This window comes from Trichomonas vaginalis, chromosome IV (genome assembly GCF_026262505.1).
Source record: "Trichomonas vaginalis G3 chromosome IV, whole genome shotgun sequence".
Lineage (NCBI taxonomy): Eukaryota > Parabasalia > Trichomonadida > Trichomonadidae > Trichomonas > Trichomonas vaginalis.
Genome location: NC_067206.1, coordinates 1357757 through 1378245, shown reverse-complemented (window position 1 = coordinate 1378245; position 20489 = coordinate 1357757). Strand labels below are relative to the sequence as shown.

Here is a 20489-nt window from a genome sequence, read left to right as displayed (position 1 = left end):
ATATCCCATTCAGCGCAACACTAAGAAATGATTTCTTTAACTTTCCATGTTGCGTCAACTGAAAATTCTTTCGTTTCAAAGTTGAAAGTGACATTGATGTTGATCTGTCTCGGAGAAAGGAATACGTATGCAGGCCTTGTGATGTTCAATTCCTGGAGAGTCATGGTATCCGATGTAAGATATTGAGGTCTTTTCTCGAAGTAAATCAAAGGAATGAACTCTTCTTTTCTGTTGTTTAATCCGAGAACTTCCTTGCATTTGTCCATGACTTGTTTCTGCGTGAATGAAAGAGGGAACCAGACTTTGTCAAGACCAATAGATGATTTCAAGTCTTGGCCAACAAACAAGTCGATTTCTGGTGGATGAGTGTTTCCTTGGTCATCAACAAATTTTCCTGAAATGTGTTGTGCGGCAACTGTTGGCTCCATCTGCTTCTCAAGCTTCCTCATTCTCCTCTGCCTCTTGAAATACATCTGTGAGTCTTGTATAAGTGTCAGAATGTATTCAGCAGGGTTCCCACTCGGAGATGAAAGAGCTTTGATGCAAATGTGGTTCTCGTTGTTGGTATCTCTGGATTTTCTGGCAACTTCATCGACATATCTGAAATCTAGGATGTCAGCAATGGCTTTTTGTCTGTGAATTTGGGTAAATTTAATCTTAAGACCGTCATTCATCTTCACTCCTCGCTTGCAGATAGTAATGGACTTCGGAGATACATATAACGTGGCAGGAATTAATGGTTCTTGCTTCGAATTCGGTTCCGAAATCTTGACATCGAATACTTCTGAGCCAAACTCTGGAATATGTCTGGCCAAATCAATGTAGCCTCTTGATCCAACCAAATTTGATAATTTCGGACTGGTTTGGACAGCATCAACATATGCTTTTTTGACAACTTGTAAACCGTTTTTTTCAATGACCCATTTTGGAACGTGTAATGCATGAAAATTCGGTTCAATTCATTTTTGACACTTTACATATATCATATTGCAAAAAAGTTTTTAAAATATGATAGTAGTATATGTGGACGGGTTGTGTGACTTTTTTTGTAAACGTAAGAATTCATACAATATTGAACGATTTTGTATCATTTTTTCTAACATATGAAGTAAAAAATGTATGATTCTTACAGTTTTTATTCTTACGTTTTTGAATAAATCAAGATTTAAAAATGGGTCAATGACTCGCTTAACAATTGGTAAAACTGCATTAACAGGAGCACACACTAAGGCTGTATGTTGTGAAAATGGATGTTGTATGCCATTTATTTAATAAAATACCACAGAAGAGACAAAAGGAACCGTTAATGATGGTTTTGATACTATGATTCAAAGAGGTGGGCACCCTTAAAACATTGATTTTATTTTTATATAAATGAATAACACAGATTTAAAAATTTTAATTGCTGATTTAGTACTTAATCAAAAATTTCTTAATTATTATGATTTAAAAGCATATCTCCAAAAATATAATAATAATATAACGGGTGATGATATGGAATATTATTATCCATATTATAAAAATGAAATTTTGAAATATCATAATAAAATAATTTCTGAAATTAAAGACAAAATTAAAAATAATGAATATACAAAGGGAAAAACTAAATCACAACTTAAACAGTTGAAAGATTTCAAAAATAAAGTATTAACAGAAGAAGATATTGATGAATTATATAAATTATATAATCCTGAGCCACAAAAACCAAAGCCAAAGGAACAAAAACAAAAGGAACAAAACGCCCAGGTCCTTCAGACCATAAATGATGCACAAGCTTTAATTTATGATTCATTAGTTAAACCATATTCAGCCCGACTTTTAAATGAAGATCAACTTTTGGAATTCATCCTTCAACATAAACTCGAAGCGGGAAAGTATATCAAACCTTTATATACAGCATATTTAAAACAAATGAATAGAATACATCCAGAATTAATGAAGGAAGGAATGAAATCCAAAATCAAAGCAGATAAAATTAAACCACTTACAACACCAAAACCTCCAACAGTAGTACCTCCTCCTCCTTCAGTTAATCCTTCATCATTCACTTTATTATATCCATTTCAAACATTTAAGAAGCAAAAAGATTTTAAAAAGGATTTCAATTGAAAGATATATATTAAATAAACCAATTGACCCGAAAATTCAACCATTAAAGGAAAAATTTAGTCGACCTTCATTTGCTCCATATCCATATTCATACGAAATCGATCATCTGGAATATTCAAAAGGAAACGTTACTTATTTATTTGCCATTAACATTAACACTAGATATTTATATTGCATTCCAGTGAAAGGGAAAACAGAACAGGAAACAAGAAGAGCTATTCAATACTTACTAGATCATGAAAGAGTAGATAATATCAGGGGTGATGGTGATAAAGGATTTCAGGCAGCTATGGCTCATTATTTCCCACAAATTAATTTTTACTTTTCATCCTCTCCATATACGTTTCATAATAAAATAGTTGATGCGGTAATGAGAACTCTTAGAGATGCGTTAGGGGTTAACGGTCAGATATACTGGGATGGAAATCATGACTCCATCATACAGCAGTTAGTATATTATTACAATAATACATGGCATAGAACTATAAACATGAAACCAGTGGAAATGAAAAATGATATTTCAAAAGAATGGGAATATATTAGAAAGCAAATGGAAAGTTAAATGATGTTAAACGTGAACAAATTAATTCGGGGCTCATGAATTTTAAACAAGGGGATAAAGTTTTAATTCATCTCGATTATGGAAAAACTGATAAATCAATGACAAAAAGAAGACGAAGATTTGACACAATAGCTAAATTTGTTAGATATATTAACGGCAATGCATTAGTTGAAGTTGACAAGAAATTAATAGAAATTCCGATTTATTTTATTACTCCATTATATTTAAATAATATTTAATTTTTTTTATTTCGTAAGAAATGAGTGACAACAAAGCAGTCAAGAGTCCAGACAATGAATATAAAAAGAAACTAAACAGAATTAAATCAAAAATATGCTATTACAAAAAGAAGCCACAATGCAGTGAGGTTGAAAACGATAAAGAAATAATCGAAAAATTAGAAACTTATCGTTCAATCATTAAACTGAGTGAAGCAAAAATAAAAGAATTGAATAGAATAAATAAATTGATTGGAAGAGATGAATTTAATAAAGATGAATTTTTAAACTCAATCCAAATTTAATTTTTATTCCTCTTTGACAACATCTCTCTTTCCATCATTACTGCATAACCGCATTTTCTCAATTTTAGTGGTTTGTTATTTTTAACATGTTCTTGCATCATTTTTATCATTTCCTCCCTTGTTATGATTCGTGGTAAATTTTGAGCTTGTGGGGTATTCATTTATGATAAAAATAAAAATTTAAATTATGCCGTTCTAAAGTTTGTGACAACATGACATTTTGACAACAACACAGGAGGAAGGCAGTTATGAATTATTTTTGAAGAACTGAGGGTGTCACCAGGTCACCAGGTAATTTAACTCATGACATTTTGACAACAACACGGGTTATTCAATAATGAATTATTTTTGAAGAACTGAGGGTGTCACCAGGTCACCAGGTAATTTAACTCATGACATTTTGACAACAACACGGGTTATTCAATAATGAATTATTTTTGAAGAACTGAGGGTGTCACCAGGTCACCATGTGTCACCAGGTCATTTAACTTCTCTGAAAAAATGTGACAACATGACATTTTGACAACAACACAGGAGGAAGGCAGTTATGAATTATTTTTGAAGAACTGAGGGTGTCACCAGGTCACCAGGTAATTTAACTCATGACATTTTGACAACAACACGGGTTATTCAATAATGAATTATTTTTGAAGAACTGAGGGTGTCACCAGGTCACCAGGTAATTTAACTCATGACATTTTGACAACAACACGGGTTATTCAATAATGAATTATTTTTGAAGAACTGAGGGTGTCACCAGGTCACCATGTGTCACCAGGTCATTTAACTTCTCTGAAAAAATGTGACAACATGACATTTTGACAACAACACAGGAGGAAGGCAGTTATGAATTATTTTTGAAGAACTGAGGGTGTCACCAGGTCACCAGGTAATTTAACTCATGACATTTTGACAACAACACGGGTTATTCAATAATGAATTATTTTTGAAGAACTGAGGGTGTCACCAGGTCACCATGTGTCACCAGGTCATTTAACTTCTCTGAAAAAATGTGACAACATGACATTTTGATAACAACACAGGAGGAAGGCAGTTATGAATTATTTTTGAAGAACTGAGGGTGTCACCAGGTCATTTAACTTCTCTGAAAAATGTGACAACATGACATTTTGACAACATTTACGAAAATTTGATGCAGTCCAAAAATAAAGTTAGTTTTAAAATTATTTTTATTTTTTTATTCCTATATAAATGACAGCAACAAACAACAACAGCAACTTTATCGTTTCTGATGAACAAGTTATTGATTCATTAGCTGAGGAATTAGTTGTGGCAGAAACTAAAACCCTCAACGAAAGAATTGGTGAAAACAGGATTGATTTACATAACTACCTCAAATATGATGGAGGAAGAGGAAGGAAAACTGGTATGGCTTTATTAGTAAATAAAATTTCAAATTTAACGATTATAGATGTTGATATCAATAAATCGTACAATGATGAACTTAAAGAAACAGTTAGAAAAGACATTTTATCAAAACTTTCGGATAAAGATGTTATCGTTAAAACCGCTTCAGGAGGTCTTCACATTTATTGCAACACTAATTTCTTCTATTCAACCTCGAACAGAATGATTAAATGTTATTCTTGCAATGATTATGATATTGACATAATGACTTCAATGGATGATTCAAAGCGTTCATTAGTGGTTATGGCTGAATCAAGAGTTCGCAAGAATGCAACAGAACCAATCAATACATACTCATTCATTCGTGGAAGTTATGATTCAACATTAACTAGAACAGTGAATGATATATTAAATGATTTGAATATTAAGGTCAGAGTTGAACAGAAGAATGAAGAAATAAAGACTATCATGAATGAAAACAAAGATGTAAACATTGACGATAAACTAGCTCAGAGCATAGTTGATGGCATCTGTGATTTTGAAGTACATAATGATGGTGGAAACATGAATTTAGAAAAAGAAATAACATTATTCACACTGTTTCAAGCTATTAATTCGTTACCTAATCATTTGATTAATGAAGCATACGATAACGTTTATAACTTCTGCAGTTTAACAGAAAATGCAAAAAGTAATTTTGAAAAAGCACGTAGTAGATATGCATATTTAATGACTTCTCCATTTGTTTTGGTGAAGATTCTAAAACTTTATCAAAAGGAATATTATGATGAATATGTTTTACCTTTATTACGTAAGCCAAAAATAACATTTGATATCAAACTTGATGACTCGTTTTTGATAACAGATATTAGACGCAAGGCTGAAAATCATCAGTATAAAAACAGTTCTGAAGTAATTGAGGATTTATCACGTGTAATTCGTTTTGTAGATTGTGGAAACAAATATTTCATTCAGAAAGATTACAACATACACGACAAAATGAATCAAATATCATTTGTTCTTCAATCAAACATGAAAGAGTCACTCAAAATGATTAAATTATTTAAAGAAGAAGGTAAAACCATAACAGCATGGGACGTACTATTAAATCAATTATCCTCATTAACCGTTAAGGGTGTTTGCTTTAAATCTTATTCTACAGATGTTTTCTCAACGTTTCAGGGTTATAAATACAACATTCTTGAAAAGCCTGATTACTCAAAAATTGAGATGTTTATGGATTTCATTAAAGAAGCCATTTGTGATAATAACGATGAAGTGTATAAATACCTTCTCGGCTGGATTGCATCAATGATTCAACATCCCGGAATCAAGAATGAAACAGCAATTATTTTGAAAGGACTTCAGGGAACAGGTAAAAACAGATTTACAGACATTATTTCTGAACTTCTCGCTGGTTATTCATGTAAAAACATTACCGAAATAAGTGAGCTAACGGGTAATTTCAATTCGGTTGTTGAAAATAAAATGTTTCTTGTACTTAATGAACTCAAGAATGTTGGTGAAGATAGACTCGCAAACTTCAACGCTTTGAAATCAATTATTACGGATAATGAGATTAGAATTAATGAAAAGAATCAACCCAGAAGAACTGCTCAGAATGTTGCAAACTTCATTTTCGTAACTAACAACGTCTACCCTGTCAAAATTGAAGTTGGAGACAGAAGATATGTAGTTTTAAGAGTTAATGGTAAATTCAAGGGTCAATTTGATTACTTCAAGAATTTAATGGATTCATGCACAAAGGAATTTTATGATAATTTACTGACGTATTTTATGCAATATGACCTTTCATCATTTAATGTACGAATCATTCCGATGACTGAAGCCAAACAAGATTTAATTGAATTATCAACAAATCCTTTAGATGTATGGATAAATACACATTATGATGAATTGGTGTGCAGGTATGACGTGTGAAAATGCTCTATTCTGCAAACCATCAGACATGAAAGACAAAAACTTTCAAATGAGTATTAAGGATAAATGTGATAAGAAACAGAGAAGAATAGATGGTAAACAAAACATGGTGTTATGTTTTGAAAGAAGAAATGAAGGATTATATAAACAGGTTGAACCAAACGATAATGAGGAATCATTTACTGACGATGAAATACCTGTAAATGAGGCAGTATAAAGTATGATTGGAATTTATTTTTGCCTTCCTCCTGTGTTGTTGTCAAAATGTCATGTTGTCACATTTTTTCAGAGAAGTTAAATGACCTGGTGACACATGGTGACCTGGTGACACCTTCAGTTCTTCAAAAATAAGTCATTATTGAATAACCCGTGTTGTTGTCAAAATGTCATGAGTTAAATTACCTGGTGACCTGGTGACACCCTCAGTTCTTCAAAAATAATTCATAACTGCCTTCCTCCTGTGTTGTTGTCAAAATGTCATGTTGTCACATTTTTTCAGAGAAGTTAAATGACCTGGTGACACATGGTGACCTGGTGACACCCTCAGTTCTTCAAAAATAATTCATTATTGAATAACCCGTGTTGTTGTCAAAATGTCATGAGTTAAATTACCTGGTGACCTGGTGACACCCTCAGTTCTTCAAAAATAATTCATAACTGCCTTCCTCCTGTGTTGTTGTCAAAATGTCATGTTGTCACATTTTTTCAGAGAAGTTAAATGACCTGGTGACACATGGTGACCTGGTGACACCCTCAGTTCTTCAAAAATAATTCATTATTGAATAACCCGTGTTGTTGTCAAAATGTCATGAGTTAAATTACCTGGTGACCTGGTGACACCCTCAGTTCTTCAAAAATAATTCATTATTGAATAACCCGTGTTGTTGTCAAAATGTCATGAGTTAAATTACCTGGTGACCTGGTGACACCCTCAGTTCTTCAAAAATAATTCATAACTGCCTTCCTCCTGTGTTGTTGTCAAAATGTCATGTTGTCACATTTTTTCAGAGAAGTTAAATGACCTGGTGACACATGGTGACCTGGTGACACCCTCAGTTCTTCAAAAATAATTCATTATTGAATAACCCGTGTTGTTGTCAAAATGTCATGAGTTAAATTACCTGGTGACCTGGTGACACCCTCAGTTCTTCAAAAATAATTCATTATTGAATAACCCGTGTTGTTGTCAAAATGTCATGAGTTAAATTACCTGGTGACCTGGTGACACCCTCAGTTCTTCAAAAATAATTCATAACTGCCTTCCTCCTGTGTTGTTGTCAAAATGTCATGTTGTCACATTTTTTCAGAGAAGTTAAATGACCTGGTGACACATGGTGACCTGGTGACACCCTCAGTTCTTCAAAAATAATTCATTATTGAATAACCCGTGTTGTTGTCAAAATGTCATGAGTTAAATTACCTGGTGACCTGGTGACACCCTCAGTTCTTCAAAAATAATTCATAACTGCCTTCCTCCTGTGTTGTTGTCAAAATGTCATGTTGTCACATTTTTTCAGAGAAGTTAAATGACCTGGTGACACATGGTGACCTGGTGACACCTTCAGTTCTTCAAAAATAAGTCATTATTGAATAACCCGTGTTGTTGTCAAAATGTCATGAGTTAAATTACCTGGTGACCTGGTGACACCCTCAGTTCTTCAAAAATAATTCATAACTGCCTTCCTCATTAACTTAAACATTTATTTTTGGGTCATTTTATTAAATTCATCTTTAGTTAATAATTTGAATGGATTCGCTAATGTTCCACCTTGAGCCACAACACTTACCCCGGCTAATTGTGAAGAACCTGGGATAAGTACTCCATGAAACGATTTCATTGGTATCATTAATTTAGAAATAGTTGGCTTAATTAATTTTGTCATTTATATAAAAATAAAAATTTAAATTTTGCCGTTCAATGAACTCTATACCATGCGAATACAGTCATGTAAGGTGGCATGTATTCTTTACTTTGTCCCGTTGTTTGTGTATATCCTGAAACGAAATGTGTATGGTTTCCTTCTCCCTGAGTGTCACTCCAGTAACAATTTATAGCAAACTTAACATCATCTTTAACATCATATCCTTTACCTTTTGTCATTCCTGACCAATCCCAATATCTATGCTTATGCCAACCTGCTTGAGATGTGCTTAAATCTATGTAGTGACTATGTGCGGGTAAATTTTCACCTGAAATCGTTTTACTTCCCCCTGTTTCCTTTGAAGAGTTTGCACAATACAAAAACCTGTCAACTATTTGTTTCCATGCACCAACACCAAACATTACTTGAGGACCTCTTGCATCCATAGATGTATAAATAGAACCTACTGGGTTCATTAAATCAAACATATGAGATATTATAGGATTGTCTCTTTTGAACTTAAAATATAGTGTAACTATTTCAGGTTTCTTCTGGTTTGTGTCAGAATATTTTTTATAATATAATCTATGTTTTCAGGGTAGGTAAAATCTTGACTATAATATTTATTTCTGTCATCTGTATAATAATATACTATTCTCGTTTTTTCTATTGCATTATATCTTTTATATCTATAATAATCTAAATATAATGTTAACTTTTGTTCATCTACATGTGGTGTTCTGACATCATCTCCATAGTCATAATAATATGGTGCTGGAGCTGGGTCAGGCAATGTCATATCTACCATTTCATAAACTCTTAAATATTTCTTTTGTTCGTCTCCATATAAGTTTAAGTAGCAGTTGTTGTCTAATGGAACTTTAACTTGTGTGTCATCATTCTTTTTATAACTTACATACATTTCATTGTTATTTTTCGGAATGAGTTTATACCGTATACCATTTTTTAAGGAGTGTACAAACTGCCATCTAAAATATTTATTTTCTTCATTGACAGAAAAGTCGCCAACAATAATTTCAATATTTTTGTTCCTATCAAACTTTGGTATATTTCGTTAACATATTCCTTATCTGCTTTCTTCCCTAACTCATCATTAACATATGTTTTATCCGCTTTAAGGTCTAAACATCCTGAAACCCATCCTGTATCAGCTTTAGTTTTTAAAATCTTTGATGTCCATTCATGATACCATTTAACCATTTCTTTAATTTCATTATCTTTTTCATCCACATATTCCTTATCTGTCCTCTTCCCTAACTCACTATCCACATATTCCTTATCTGCTTTCTCCATTATGTCATTTAGGAAACCTTTTATGAATTCCTCATTTAAATTAAATCTTCCAATCTTCAAAACTTTAGGAAATGCATTTAATGCGTAATATCTCTGTTCTTCTGGTGGAATTGATGTTATATCATCCGTTATTCCTTTAATTTTTGAATTCATAAATAAAATTTCTTTTATATTTGATATCACTGCACCACCTTTGCAAACGAATTCGAAATGGTCATTTTTCAATATTATCTCCAAATCTCCATATTTCAACCTTTGCGTTTGTTCTGCCGTCTTTGAATTATATGCATATATGGCGTATGTAATGGTCTGAGGGACCTGGGTGCTTTGTGCCTTAAGTTGTTGTGGTTGCTGTTGTTTAATCATTTATTATGATTTAAAAATAAATATTTAATCCGTTATCTCATCACCTATTTTTTCTATTTGAAATTGCCATAATATTTCATTCATGAATTCTAAATCACAATCAATAGGTCAGTTATTCTAAATTTAATATTTGATAAATCTTTTGAATGAAGAATAAATGAATTCCCGGATAATTGAAACGGATATGATAAAGAAAATGTGTTTAAGTTGATGGATAAAATGTTTTGTATTGATGGGTAAGAGTTAGGGTCTAATGTTTGATGTGAAAATCTCATTGGGGTATTAACTTTATCACATTTGATTAAAATGAAATTGGAACCAGTGTCAGAATACAAAACATCCCCAACATCTTTTTCAAAATTTAATATCCCCAACAATGAACGAAGATGAGGAGTACAAAATTTAATTTTCAGTGGGAATTTAATAAGGTTATTTATTTCATCAAGTTCAAAAGTTTATCAGGTTTTGATTTAAAATTTTCTTCATACCATACGATAAATGATTCATTTAAATAACTTAAAATCATGTTAATATCCCATTTCACTATCACATTATTTATATACATATCATACGTTTTTTCATGGTCATCTTTAATAAATGATATATAATCTGAAGGGTCTAAAAGAATGGATTAAATTTACCACTCACAGAAACGAGAGTAACATTATAAATTCCGCTAACTGTTAAATTTAATTCACAACTATTATTCGAAATAATATTGATAATTGACATTTTTATTACGATTAAAAATATGGTAAAGCGTTATTTTCCAGTGATAAATAAAACTAGGATAAGATTACCTCAAGAATTCATAAATTCAACGAATAAGAAATTCATTCATGTTATAAATTTTAGTGTTTTCAGAAAATATGAGTCAATGTCATATTCATCATCGGGTTATATTTCACTTCATTCAAATTTAGTTCAATCAAACCCATATAATGACCATTTCATAAGATTTTCAGATGGTATTAAAAATGTAATTGATAGATTAAAATATGAACAGATTGACAATATCGAATTTTTGGAATTTTGGTTTAAATATCCTGATGGAAAAAAGATTGAAGTTAAAGATAAAGCTGATACTATAACAAAAACAATTACAATGACCGATCCAGATAGTGGGGAACAAAAAGAAATAAAACAAACGATAGAAACTGGTGAAAGGTCAATTATTATCGATTATGATTCAAAGGATTATTATTCAATAATGTTAATGCTTGAATATTAAATGGCCTTAACAAAGAATTTTTCAAGTGATATTTTATATTCATCAACTATTTTATTATAAATATCATTATATGTTAAATGAAGTTCAGTTGTTGTTCCGTTCTTTGATATCTTAATTGTGCTAATATCCTTTATAGGATTTATTTTTGCAACTGTTCCGCAGCATGAAACCTCATCATCTATGAAAAATAAGTCTGAATCTTGAACATCACAAAGAATGGCGATAATGTGAATTAATGATTCATAAGGTAAAATAATTAAACCGGATTGATCAATTAAATTTATTATTGAATCATAATTATCAGTTATTATATCACGGTTATATTAATTCTGAATTAATGTCTATTTTATATGGCGCATTGCGACTGGAATCGTAGATTCCTGGGTTCTCGATGTTTTGATGAAAGAGGCGGGGGGTATGTTGGATAAGTGGGAATTTCAACGGGTTCTTTACCGGTTCATCTTCTTTATTTTCCTCCTCCTCCTTTTTGGTAAGTCACGAGTTAATAAATTTGGTTGAGTTGCTGACCTTGTTAATTCAGGACTAACATTAACTTTAACATTTTGAATAATTCGTGATTTATCATCATTTACGTTATAACCAACCGTAATCTCTGCTTTTGCGTTAGTGTTCTTTTGACTAGTGAAACGTCTTCTCATTTATAATTGAATAAAAAAAGAAAAATATATTTAAAGTTTTATTTAGTTGTTACGGTAATATCCCAAGGTTCATCCTTGTTTGCTTATACTTTCTTTGTAACTGCACCAATTATGTTATTGATATTGCTTTGAGTTTCTTCCAGTCTTATTTTATCATTTACAATATCTTTAATCATTTCATTACATGCATTCTTAAAACCATCTGATTTTTCTAATTTACGTCTATCACTTTCTTTAATTAAATCAAAGTTATAACCTTGTTGAGAATAAAGTGGTTTCTTTATCAATTCCTTGAACGCTTCTGAAAGTGAAGATGAAGAAATTCTTGCCACTTGAATTGGTTTAAATTCTGCTTTCATTGCTTCTTTCTGTTCATTGAACACTGGATCGAATAAAGCAACTTTAAAGAATTTCTTAGCTGAAATTTCAGGTCTAATATTTGCATATTGACCATCAAACTGATTAACATATTCGTGGTAATCCATCCGGTCCCTCTTCAACAGCATTTAATTTTTCTTGAAATAAGAATATGGAATAATGGTATGAATACGTTGGACCATTTTCACCTTCTCCAATGTATTGTTTAATAGCTTTTCCATTTTCATCAAATTGTATAGGATAACATTCATTATATGCTTTACGTTTAGGATAATCCGTCATTGTTAATTTATACCCATTTATGACTTTAATATTTCCTTGACCATCAGTAACGAAAACTTCATTTATACCATCAGGCTTTCCATTTGGTCCTGTAATGTCTGCTTCATGTGCTTCCCAATTTGGTCCATGACGTTTGGCATATGCTTGAGCTTCTGGTAATGTTAAAACGTTTCTCATTTGTTTAACATCCTTTTGAAGACCGGCAACAATATGACTAATTCTTTCATTCCGTCTGGAACTTTCATAGTTCTATATAATATGCACCCTTTTTGTTTGTCCCTTGTTTTAATGGAACCTGTAGAAGATTTGCTATTTCTGTCATGTTTAATTATAAATAAAAATAAAAAATTAATTATAAAAAGTTAATCAAATTTAACACCTCCTTTATTTAAATCAACTATTATTTTTCCATGTTCACCTAATTGTTGATATTGTGTGTAAAGTTCATTAATGCTCATTGGTAAATTCACTTGATAAAGCATAACGTTCAACTGTTGACGACTAAACCCACTGAAAATGAAAAGTGTTGATAGATTTGATTTAATGTTTGTGCTTAATGCTTTGAAGTATTGAACAGCCATGAAGAATGAACACTGAATGTGTCGACATTGAGTTAATAACTGATTAAAATATGATTTCTCATTAGTTATTAGTTTTGATTTCACCGCATCATCTAGAAAAATGAGTGAATGCAAAAATTCTCTATCAAAATTTGAAATAGAAAGTGTTTCAAATAATTCATCCCGTTGTTTATCAATAATTTTATCCTCTAATCCTTGCTTCTTGATTGTATTATATAATTCTTTATACATTAAAAAGTTTTTTAAATAATCTTCTGCTTCTTCTTGTGATAAATAAATAATTGGAATTTTGATTAAATGCTTTAAAGATTCAAATGTATCATCTGAAGTGTGAACCTGAACGGTTGATATAAATTAACACATGTGAATGGGGGAAGTGTTAGCAATAATGATAATTTGTTTTAATATCGTTAATGTTTTACCTTTATTTGTTTACCAATTGCTGCAGTGATTGAATTTAAGTAACATTCAGAATATGGAATTTTCATTAATTTTTCCTTAGATAGAGCATTTCTATTATCACTCAATGCTTCATTAATCATATCATCTACGTATGTATTATATACTCCTGCTAATTCTTCAGAATTTAAATCCATTTAATCAAAAATAAATTTATAATTTTAAACATTTCTATTCATCAATATTTCATCATATGAACTTCTATACTGTGGTGGTGTACCTGTTGGATGATATTTCAAACCTTCATCCGGTGTCCATGTCCAATACGTAGTCCTAGTAAACCAAACCTGAGGAGGATTTGTCACTTTGAACAGTAAGTGTCATTTTCACCCTGAATGATTGGATAAGCTTTCACTTGTACTGTAACTTGTGAGTTGAAAGTTTCTAATCCATCAAAGAATATACCCGCTCCATCACGTTGAACTGGAATAGTGCATAAGAATGAAGTTTGGTCTTTCCATGTTCTAGCTAATGGCGTGCCATTATCATCATTCAGTGGTCTAGTTAATGAGTCCTCGTATTCTTCTGTGCATTCATTCACTCCATCTAAATCAGAAGCTTGAAGCATACGTGTAAAGAATATGTCGCCCACTGTGGTCATCGCTTGATCGGGGAAGTTTCTGGAATCTATAGTGACCTGAAGACCTCGAAGCATTGGATTTTCTAAAACGTTCTTTGCATTGCATTCTTCGGAAATGTTAACACAACATCTGTAACATTATGAAGAGCGTATGAGAAATCTGAGCTGATACCTTCAGGAGTGATGCAACCTCCATTTAGTGAACGAACGTCAATATGTTGAGCTGGAATCATGAATGGATCTTCCTTACTGAATAAACGTGGTATTGCTTTAACTGATTCTTCAATTAAACCTATCCTGGTGTAATGCATTTATCCTCTAAAACTTCCATCTTTGTGCATGAAATAATAACGTCATCAACTGTTGCGTCAGCAGATGTAGCGGCTAAGCTTGTAATTAATTTGGCAGGAAGTCCGATTTGTTGGAATTTGCGATCATATTTATAAACATGATTCATAATCTTTTCATAATTTTCATCAGTTATCTTTTCATAAACGTAATTTTGTAAATCAGCAACTCTTAACGGGTCAACCTGACAAAATACTAAAGTATCCCTGAAAACATAATATTTAAGAATGATATCACCAAATGATTTAGGATAATCATCGAACGCCTGAAATGCTAACAAATCATTTACCGGAATAATCATATCAAAAGTGATATCAACTTCTTCATTTGCTTTCTTGAAAACTTCTGAAGGGTCAATATATTTACCACATACTGAGTTATCATATTTTTGAACATTATTATATAACGAATGAACAAACTTTTTAACTTTCCTTTCTGATTTTGGTTTATATGTTGCAAATGCGAAAGATTCACGGGCAATCCATCTGAAGATAACCGGCATCACCTCTTTCGGTTTCTACTTCTAATTGTTTAAAGCTTTGATTTGATGATTTGTAACCAACGAATAAACGCATGCATTTAAAAGCGGCATCACATGTGAAAGCTTTATTTGAAACTAGAGTTGCTTTAACTTTGCGTTTAATATATGTGTCACCTAATTGGTTCACATCATGAGCTGGATTTGTAATTCTTAAATGAGTTTGTTTATCATCAAAATATGGAGTATCAGAGTCATAGCATGAACTTTCAAGTTCTCTATAATATCTTCTACCATCATTCTTTGCGAATATTTCATTTATCTTTTCGAATGAATGAAACACATTTCCATTAATCGGTTTAGTGTTTGGCACCAAATAGTTAGTCGTCATTTATTATTAAAAAAAAATCAAAATTAAAAAATGAAAATGAATTTTTAATTTTAATGAAATAATCAACTATGGCTGCAGGTATATTTAAGAAACTGTGGGATAAAGTAAAAAGAGGAGCGCATAAAGTTTGGGAAACAATGAAGAAAGGAGCAAATTGGATATTTAAGAATAAAGAAGCAATTAGTGACGTTGCTGAATCAATAACACCAAAAGCCGCCCCAATAAGAGAAATATTAAATAAAGGAGAAAAAGTTTATCAAAGACTACAACCGATACTAAGATAAAAATAATATTTATTTTTCCACTATCTACCTCCTATTTTATTAAGTATTCCTTCAGCTATTCCACCAATTGCGTTACCTGCTTGTGCTCCCATTGCCGGATTACCTGCTTTAGTACCTAATACTCCACCTATGATAGTTCCTGCCGTTTTCGCTACTGGTGCCAAAAAGTTTGCAACAGGTTTAATAATTTTTATGAACCCAACCGCAGCTTTCTTAATTCCATCCCATAATTTTTTAAAGAATCCTGCCGCCATTTCTGATTTAATATTAATTAAAAAATATATTTCATCACTTATATTCTAATTTTTATTTAATGATAAATGAAACCGATTTTAAAAATAAATGAAACAGAGGAGGAAGAAATAAATGAAAGTGAAAATGTTCAACAAAAAATAAACGTTGTTAAACCAATTACTGAAATAAAAATTTTTTCATCTGTTGAAGAATTTAATGACTATTATGCTAATAATAAAAAATTATTTGAAGAATTGACAACATGTAAAAAAAAAAAAAAAAAAAAAAAAAAAGGGAGTGGGGCTTCCAGGCACTTCGTGCCTTCTAGCCCTGAAGATGTTTAGTATAAATGAAGTTTTTATTCGGAAAATTGTTAGTCTTCTTGGTCAAAACATTATATAATGTTTCACTTTTTCACAAATTATATATGTTTTCATGTTTTGTCAAGACTCTTCGTAAATGTTTTGTCAAGACTTCTTCGTAAATGTTTTGTCAAGACTTCTTCGTAAATGTTTTGTCAAGACTTCTTCGTAAATGTTTTGTCAAGACTTCTTCTTCGTAAATGTTTTGTCAAGACTTCTTCGTAAATGTTTTTGTCAAGACTTTCTTCGTAAATGTTTTGTCAAGACTTCTTCTTCGTAAATGTTTTGTCAAGACTTTCTTCGTAAAATCAGACAAAAATATATTTTAGGTGAAGAGGTGAGATTTCACCTGTTTTTTCACCTAATTTTTCACCCTCTTGAATTTTACACCAAAAATATATTTTAGGTGAAGAGGTGAGATTTCACCTGTTTTTTCACCTAATTTTTCACCCTCTTGAATTTTCATGAAATTTACACCAAAAATATACTACTAGGGTCATTTACGAAGAAATCTCAACAAAGTCTTTACGATGAAATCTTGACAAAGTCTTTACGAAGAAATCTCAACAAAGTCTTTACGAAGAAGTCTTGACAAAACATTTACGAAGAAGTCTTAACAAAGTCTTTACGAAGAAGTCTTGACAAAGTCTTTACGAAGAAATTCATGAAAATTCAAGAGGTGAGAAATGAGGTGAAAAAAGAGGTGAAATCTCACCTCTTCACCTAAAATATATTTTTGGGTCATTTACGAAGAAGTCTTAACAAAGTCTTTACGAAGAAGTCTTGACAAAGTCTTTACGAAGAAGTCTTAACAAAGTCTTTACGAAGAAGTCTTAACAAAGTCTTTACGAAGAAATTCATGAAAATTCAAGAGGTGAGAAATGAGGTGAAAAAAGAGGTGAAATCTCACCTCATATGTCCTTACTGAAAAAGTATGTGTTCCATCTGAAGTTCTTATATACGGGTCTTCCAGGAGCTTTTCACAAATTATATATGTTTTCATGTTTTGTCACTTTTCTGTCACTTTTCGGGTAAAAACATTTTTATTATTATATATAAATGAATTTTACAAAACCACCGTTACCGTTCTTTGGAAATAAGAGTAAATGTAAAGATATTATATTGAGAGAACTTAAGAAACTACCGAATGGTCTAACATTTGTAGATTTGTTCGGTGGAAGTTTCTATATATCTCATTTGTGCCATACTGTATTTCCTGACTCGAAGATTATATGCAATGACTTCGACAACTATATGAACCGTCTCAAACATATACCAGACACAAACAAAATATTGAAAGAGTTAAAAGAAAAGATACCTATAGGTAAGATGGAACGTATACCATTAGATAAGAAAAATACTGTCAGAGAGGTTTTGAAAAAGGCAGAGTATATTGACTGGGATAGTATATCTTCTAGACTATTGTATAGTGGTTCTATAAGAGTTCATGACATTGAAACACTTATGTCAAACGTTTTATATCTTAACTATACAAAGTTTTCAAAGAGAACATAGAAAAATATACTGAGGGTATAGAGTTTGTGAGATGTCGTTGGACAGAGTTGTATGAAAAATATAAAAACAAGGAAAATGTTTTCTTTATAGTAGACCCGCCGTTCTATAACACATATGATTTTCAATACCAAGTAGACTGGACTTTGAGAGACTCTTTAGAAACTTTAGACGTTTTACATAACCATCCATGCTTTTACTTTACATCCGATAAAAGTGGTTTGGAAAGTGTCATGAGATGGTTAGAGGACATACATGACTATGATTTTAGATACGATAAGATAGAATATGAGAGAGGTCCTATAAACCGGAAAAAGTGTCATAACAAAGAAATTTTACTAGTAAGTAAATGTGGTTTGAAATCGGACTACTTGTTTTAGGTTTTTTCCATTGTGTCATTTATTTCTTTGACGTGGCAGAAAAGTACAGAGAATATGAAGATGAACCAATGCCTGCAAATGTTCAGCATATTACTCGTAAGAGATATTTTTATCTAATATTAAATGGACGCACAGAACTTAGCGAATGCACAGCAACCTGGACAACCAAACCCAGAGAATATTCCAAATGAAGTTAGAATACAAACTGCAATGGCAAACTATGGTCAAGTGCCAACAGATGTACAAATGCAAACTGCCATGTCAAATGACGCTGCGTTAGGTTTGCCACCATGGTATGCAAATATGAGATGGAAAGAGTTTTATACAAACCCCGAAGTGGGATATAAACAACTTTATGCAGATGACGCGAACACAGGAGTTGACCCAGAATATGTTTTACCAGAGGAGAAACAGAATGTATGAGCTCCAGTTAAAGAATGCTATGGAACTCAACAGGAAACGTAAGAGACTAGGCGGACATTAGATTTTTACATATAGTAAAATGGGTTTCTTCAGTAAGATAGGAAACTTCTTTCGAAATGTTGGAAGAGGTATATGGAATGGAATAAAATCTGTCGGAAGAGGAATTTGGAACGGGTCAAAAATATTGGTAAAAGGGTAGGTCAGTTTGTTGGTATTATACCTAAGACCTGAACCAGAAGAGCAAGCTCCTGTTATACAAACAGCCTGAACCTGCACCACAGTCTAGTTGGCAACCAAATCCAACACCTCAACCGTATTAAAAAATTATATTTTTACCGTTCGATAGTAGTTGTATATGAAACTAAGTTCTAAGTAAACGCATGGTATAATGGAATTATTCTTTTTCTTCCATCTGTAGTAAACCATACTTGAAAGTCTGAATACTTCCACTTGGTGGTTCGTATAACTTTGTAGGTTTTTCGTAAAAAGTCATTTGCCAAGCATAAGAAAGAGTTTTGAGCGCCAGAAATGAAGCATGAACAATAATAGCAGCTGGGTCGAAAACATCTTTAAATAAATATGGTTCATCTCTTGCATATCGACTGTAAATATTTGCTAAAAGGAAGTTTGACTTTCTGATTTAACATTCTTTGCAAATAATACCATGACATTGCAGTGAATTCTGTATATATTTGTTCGTCTTTCTTTGGATTGTCTTCGTAGATTTGAAATGACACTTGTGAATTTTGTTTGTCATATACAATTCTCACATAAAGTGTGCTCTCGGTATTTGCATATTCATCAGCATATTTTGCATAACATGAATTTATTTTATCTTCTATATTTTTTAACGCAGTCTGTAGAGAAGATGAAAGGTCAACTTGTATTAGCTCAATTTCTTCCCACATTTTTCGTTTCCCTTCAGATATATAATCTATATGAAACCTTACAATAAATGGAAAACTTTTATCTTCTACAGACACAAACTTCATTCTACGAAAGCCAATAGCTTTTGTGACAGATGGGTCTCTTAGCCATCTTAATGGGTAGTCAAAACGATAGCCTTCATGCTTTACGGTCTCTGTCTCAAACTTTTGACCGACATTAGTAAAAAGTTCATCTAATGGTTTAGTTGTAGCAACTCTTGAATTTTCTTTTTCTATTGGAAGCATATTTTATCTAGAATAGAAAGATTCTGCTTCCATGAGCCACGACAGAATACAACACCACCGACAACTCATTTTTGCACACCCTATAAAATAAAGAACACAACAAACTTCGTTCAAACTATTACTAACAGATATCTGGAGTCATTGAAACAGAAGGAAACTTGAAAAACTCGACATTAACCCAATGAGTCAGATAAGTTCTGTTCAAGAACCACATAAGAACCAATACTGTCTGTATAAATCCACAAAAGGAACTTAAACCGCGAACAGAAAAAAAAACCTATAAATGACTTCTCTCTTGAAAAGCGGATGTTGACAACAAAGCAGACAAACATATGTTAGAAAACATGCAAATAGCAAAGAAGAAGAAAGAGGCTAACAATGGCTTATGCAAATCAAAAAAATACTCACATCCTGAGACTTAGCAGACAAAACATATGTTGACAGATACAAAATGTCAAGTGAAGTGACAGAGAGCTGAAACGAATATTCCTATAAGAAGATCTCATACAGATTTATATCTGATATACAAAACTTAAACGTTAGCCTTTGAAAAGAAGCAATAAAGGAATATGTGGCTAGTAAGTTAATGAGAAGATAACCGGATAAGGAAATATGTGGGAGAAAAAGGATAACGAAGAGAAAAAAAGGGTTTGACTGGGGTACCATGAATGGACATCGGAGACTTTTAAA

General features: G+C 31.9%; 3 protein-coding genes and 3 pseudogenes across 6 annotated transcripts, besides 1 other annotated feature; 4 read left to right on the top strand and 2 right to left on the bottom strand.

Moving 5' to 3' along the window:
• Positions 1 to 20: 20 nt before the first annotated feature.
• Positions 21 to 674, bottom strand: TVAGG3_0008050 (uncharacterized protein; the record flags this gene model as incomplete). Its single annotated transcript, XM_001303460.1, has 1 exon — positions 21 to 674. One exon carries the CDS (start codon positions 672 to 674, stop codon positions 21 to 23), a length of 654 nt encoding a protein of 217 aa, XP_001303461.1.
• Positions 675 to 1374: 700 nt separating this feature from the next.
• On the top strand, positions 1375 to 2109 carry TVAGG3_0008040 (uncharacterized protein; the record flags this gene model as incomplete). The annotated part of the gene is made up of 1 exon (XM_051219822.1): positions 1375 to 2109. One exon carries the CDS (start codon positions 1375 to 1377, stop codon positions 2107 to 2109), a length of 735 nt encoding a protein of 244 aa, XP_051104808.1.
• A 64-nt stretch (positions 2110 to 2173) lies between these two features.
• Positions 2174 to 20489: part of a mobile genetic element that runs on past the window's edge.
• On the top strand, positions 4407 to 6720 carry TVAGG3_0008030 (annotated as a pseudogene). The gene has a single exon. A coding segment is annotated over exon 1 (2314 nt).
• On the bottom strand, positions 8419 to 9832 carry TVAGG3_0008020 (annotated as a pseudogene). The gene has a single exon. A coding segment is annotated over exon 1 (1414 nt).
• Positions 15501 to 15716, top strand: TVAGG3_0008010 (uncharacterized protein; the record flags this gene model as incomplete). The annotated part of the gene is made up of 1 exon (XM_051219821.1): positions 15501 to 15716. One exon carries the CDS (start codon positions 15501 to 15503, stop codon positions 15714 to 15716), a length of 216 nt encoding a protein of 71 aa, XP_051104807.1.
• On the top strand, positions 17372 to 18204 carry TVAGG3_0008000 (annotated as a pseudogene). The gene has a single exon. A coding segment is annotated over exon 1 (833 nt).